At 46.9% G+C, this 4,051-nt stretch overlaps 1 protein-coding gene across 1 annotated transcript in view; it reads right to left on the reverse strand.

Moving 5' to 3' along the window:
• Window positions 1-701: 701 nt before the first annotated feature.
• The window catches only part of LOC122547539 (slit homolog 1 protein-like), a gene marked incomplete at its 3' end in the record, with an annotated part of 15,531 nt that continues 12,181 nt past the window's right edge, over window positions 702-4,051 (reverse strand). The window contains exons 3-5 of the mRNA XM_043686157.1: window positions 3,308-3,451; window positions 1,487-1,653; window positions 702-834 (exon numbers count right to left, since the gene is read on the reverse strand). Of these exons, the coding sequence (XP_043542092.1) occupies window positions 702-834; window positions 1,487-1,653; window positions 3,308-3,451 (444 nt within the window). The remainder of the gene's footprint in view (window positions 835-1,486; window positions 1,654-3,307; window positions 3,452-4,051) is intronic.

Here is a 4,051-nt window from a genome sequence, read left to right on the forward strand (position 1 = left end):
TGAGGGTTGACCTTATTGGAACACATAAGCTCTTGAGGGGACTGGACAGACTGGATAGCAGGAGGATCTTTCCACTTGTAGGGAAGACTAAGCTCTCATAGAATCCTGACAGTGCAGGAACAGGCCATTCAGCCCATCGACCCACCCATAACCCCACATTTCTAATGGCTAATTCATCTAACTTACACATCCTTGAAGACTATGGGCAATTTTCCATGGCCAATCCACTTTAACCCGCACATCTTTGGATTGTGGGAGGAAACCGTGCACCTGGAGGAAACCCACGGAGAAACGGGGAGAATGTGCAAACTCCACACAAGCAGTCACCCGAGGCTGGAATCGAACCTGGGCCCTTGGTGCTATGAGGCTGCGGTGGGAGGCTGGAATTAAGAACAAGAGGTCTCCCTATCAAGACGTGTGACAAGGCATTTTTTTCTCTCAAAGAGTCTTCAAAGTGTGGAATTCTCTTCCCCAGAAGGTAGTGGAGGGCGGGTGTTTAAATTTCATCAAGGTTGAATGAGGTAGACTCGTGACAGCCAAGGGAGTCCCGGGGTGTGGGAAGCAGACAGGCAGGTGGAGCTGAGACTACAACCAGATCAGCCATGAAGGTACTGAGTGGTGGAACAGATTCAAATGGTTCCACCGTCTACTCCTCCCAATCCACATTTCCCTACATTCAGTTTTATCCCTCTCTCACTCACAGTTCTGTCACGTTCTTTGGGATGCCTTTCGGCAGAGATTTCAGGTGTTTGTTGCTACAGCGGACAACAGTCTCCAGGCATGTGCACTCCGCAGGGCACTGAGGACGAGGGACACAGCTACTCTCTTCATAACCTGCAAAAGAAATCACAACTTCACATCATCAACATTGTCCTGGGAGTGTTTGATGGGGACAGTGTAGAGGAGGCTTTACTCCATATCTAACTCCATGCCCTGCCTGTCCTAGCAGTGTTTGATGGGGACAATGTAGAGAGAGCTTTGTTCTGCATCTAACCCTGTGCAGTACCCATTCTGGGAGTATTTGGTGGGGACAGTGTAGCGGAGGTTTTACTCTATATCTAACCCTGTGCTGTACCTCTCCTAGGAGTGTTTGGTGGGGACAGTGTAGAGGGAGCTTCACTCTGCATCTAACCCTTTGCTGTACCTCTCCTGTGAGTGTTTGGTGGGGTCAGTGTAGAGGGAGCTTTACTCTATATCTAACCCTGTGCTGTACCTCTCCTGGGAGTGTTTGGTGGGGACAGTGTAGAGAGAGCTTTACTCTATATCTAACCCTATGCTGTACCTCTCCTGGGAGTGTTTGGTGGGGACAGTGTAGAGAGAGCTTTACTCTATATCTGACCCTGTGCAGTACTGTTCTGGGAATACGTTTTGGGGATTAATGATTCCATTCCACAGCTGCTGGACCCTTCACATTATTGAGAACAAAAGTTCACTAAATAAATGTGACCAACTTTCCTGGTCCAAAAAGAAAGCTGGAACTTGCTACCTTCTTCACAGCGGAAGTCCTGATAAGCCACATCCTGCAGGGGGATCTCTCTCAGAAAGTCCGGCTTCTGGCATCGTGGATTCCCGCTGACAATCTTCCTCTTCCTCAGCCACTCTCCGAGCCACGCCAGCTGGCAGTTACAGTTGAAGGAGTTTGCGAGGAGGTTGCTGCAATCAGAGTGTTCAGAGCCAGAACACACAAATTGTAAACTCACAACGTTTCACGTACAAACTGGATGGAGGAGCGACTGGTTATGTCTGTTAGGGTGTCCACACAAGAATGTGCACATACGTGTGGACCTGTGTGCACATGTCTTCAGCTGTGAATTGATGTATGTGCACGTGCACAGATATGTGCATGTCCACGTTTGCCTCTGTGTGCATGCTTTGTGTGTATGCTACAGACACCTGTGTATTTATACTTAAAATACAACATCTGCTTGGTAGTGCAGTTAGTGAACAGCGCTCTTCCCAGGTGAATCATTAGAGGCTTGGAATCACAGCACATAAATTATCAATTCTGACATCAGCTGAATAAATGGAGCTGCCTACCATCACTGCACACCTGCCGTCTCAGCCCCACCTCCTTTTACCCTGATTTTAAATATTCCTTTTTATCAATCCCCTTTAAAATGATGGTAAAGCTCCTGTGATGTATTGATTTATGTTCCAACGATCCTCTGTATAAACAAACCAACCTTCCAGTGATGATTCTGAGCTCCCCTCTCAAAACTGACACATTGTCAGTAATCTGTGTTTTTTTTGGGACCTGCTCTCACTCTTCACAGTTCCAGATGAACAATTCCAATTTGCTTCTGTCAAATCTCTCTCTGAACACCTTCCTGTTATTAGCACGGACAGGCAGGAGGTATTCGTGGTTTTAGAAAGTGGCTAAACCCCCAGGCCCAGATGAGATGCCTCCAAGGCTGCTGTGGGAGGCACGGGTCGAGATTTCAGGGTGTCTGATATTCACTTGTAATGCAGCAGGGGTGCCAGAATACAGGGGGACAAATAATGTGGTTCCATTATTCAAAAAGGGCAGTAGTGATGAACATGGAAACTATAGGCTGTGGTAGGGAAAATATTGAAAAAGAATTATGAGGGATAGAATTAATCTCCACTTGAAGAAGCAGGTCAGGGATTTCATGACTTTGCAAGGGGGAGATCTGTCCAAGAAGTTTGATTTGTTTTGAGGTGGTGGGTAAATGTATAGATGAGTTTAGTGTAGTTGGTGTAGTCTGTATGGATTTCAGAAAGACCACTGACAGGTCTCGCCTGGCAGACACGTTAAGAAGCTGAGAGTCCATGAGGTCCAGGGAAAATTGGATTTAAATTGGCTTCGTGGCAGGGAGCAGAGGGTGATGGCTGAAGCGTGTTTTTGTGATTGGAAGCCTGTGATCAAGTGGCACCCACAGGACTCAGTGCTGGGTCCTTTGCTGTTTGTTGTGTACATTAATGATCTGAATGCAGGAAGTAAGATCAGTAAGTTCACAGATGACACAAAAATTGGTGATTTGGTAAATATCGAGGAGAAAAGCCTTAAATTATAGGATAATACAGACAGGTCAGTCAGATGGGCCAATCAGTGGCAATTGGAATTTAATCCTGAAAAGGGTGGGGTGATGCATTTGGAGAGGACGAACAAGGCAACGGAATGTATGTTGAATGGGAGGACCTGAGGAAGTATAGAAGATCAGGGGGATCTTGAAACAAACACAGAAAATGCTGGAGAAACTCAGCAGATTTGGCAGTCTCTGTGCTCTGACAAACAGAGCGAACATTTTCAGTCTGGTATGATGAGTTCAGACCAATGCATACTCACAGAGTAGAGAGTGAGTGCAGGGTGTCAAAAGCGGCTGGTGTAATAGTAGCGATGTGGTTGTCATAGAGTGAGAGCAGGCGCACGGCACTCAGTCCCGTGAAGCTGTCATTGTGGATACAATTGATGCGATTATTCCTCAACATCCTGCAGGAAGAATAAACAATAAGTTATTGAAAAAATGGGGGTCTGTTCTGGAAAGGTTCTTAAAAAGAGTTATCAAGTGAATTAACTAGAACAATGACTGACCTTGGAATCTATTCCACAAGGGCTTAGAGCTTTCCAATGTCGAGAGACACAAGAGGCAGACACAGCAGGAACTTACACCTGTCGTTGTAGCTAAACTTTCCTGAAATAGGGCACCGACCTGAAACCGGAGGCTGTAGATTGAGGGGTGTCTCTAGTAACAAGCCAAGCTGACTGAGAGACCACCCTGCTCTTGCCACCTGCTATAGATCTATCAGAAGGATCTGAAAGTTGATAATCAACCTGTTTGGATGCATTATGAACACCTCCCATGACCATCAAGTCTTGAAGTGGGATCTGAACCCAGAGCATCTGGCTCAGAGACAGGAACACTTGCAACAAGACCTCCTTGTTATGGATAGGTGTTATCAGGACACAATCTCACCAGTGAGAAATTGGGGATGCTTGGCAGGTCAGCCTCTCTGATTCTTACCCCCCAACTCCCCACATCCCCCCCCCCCCCCCCCCACCCCCACCCCACCTCTCTCTCTCTCTCTGTCC

The sequence above is a fragment of the Chiloscyllium plagiosum genome, unplaced genomic scaffold (assembly GCF_004010195.1).
Source record: "Chiloscyllium plagiosum isolate BGI_BamShark_2017 unplaced genomic scaffold, ASM401019v2 scaf_6287, whole genome shotgun sequence".
NCBI classification, from domain to species: domain Eukaryota; kingdom Metazoa; phylum Chordata; class Chondrichthyes; order Orectolobiformes; family Hemiscylliidae; genus Chiloscyllium; species Chiloscyllium plagiosum.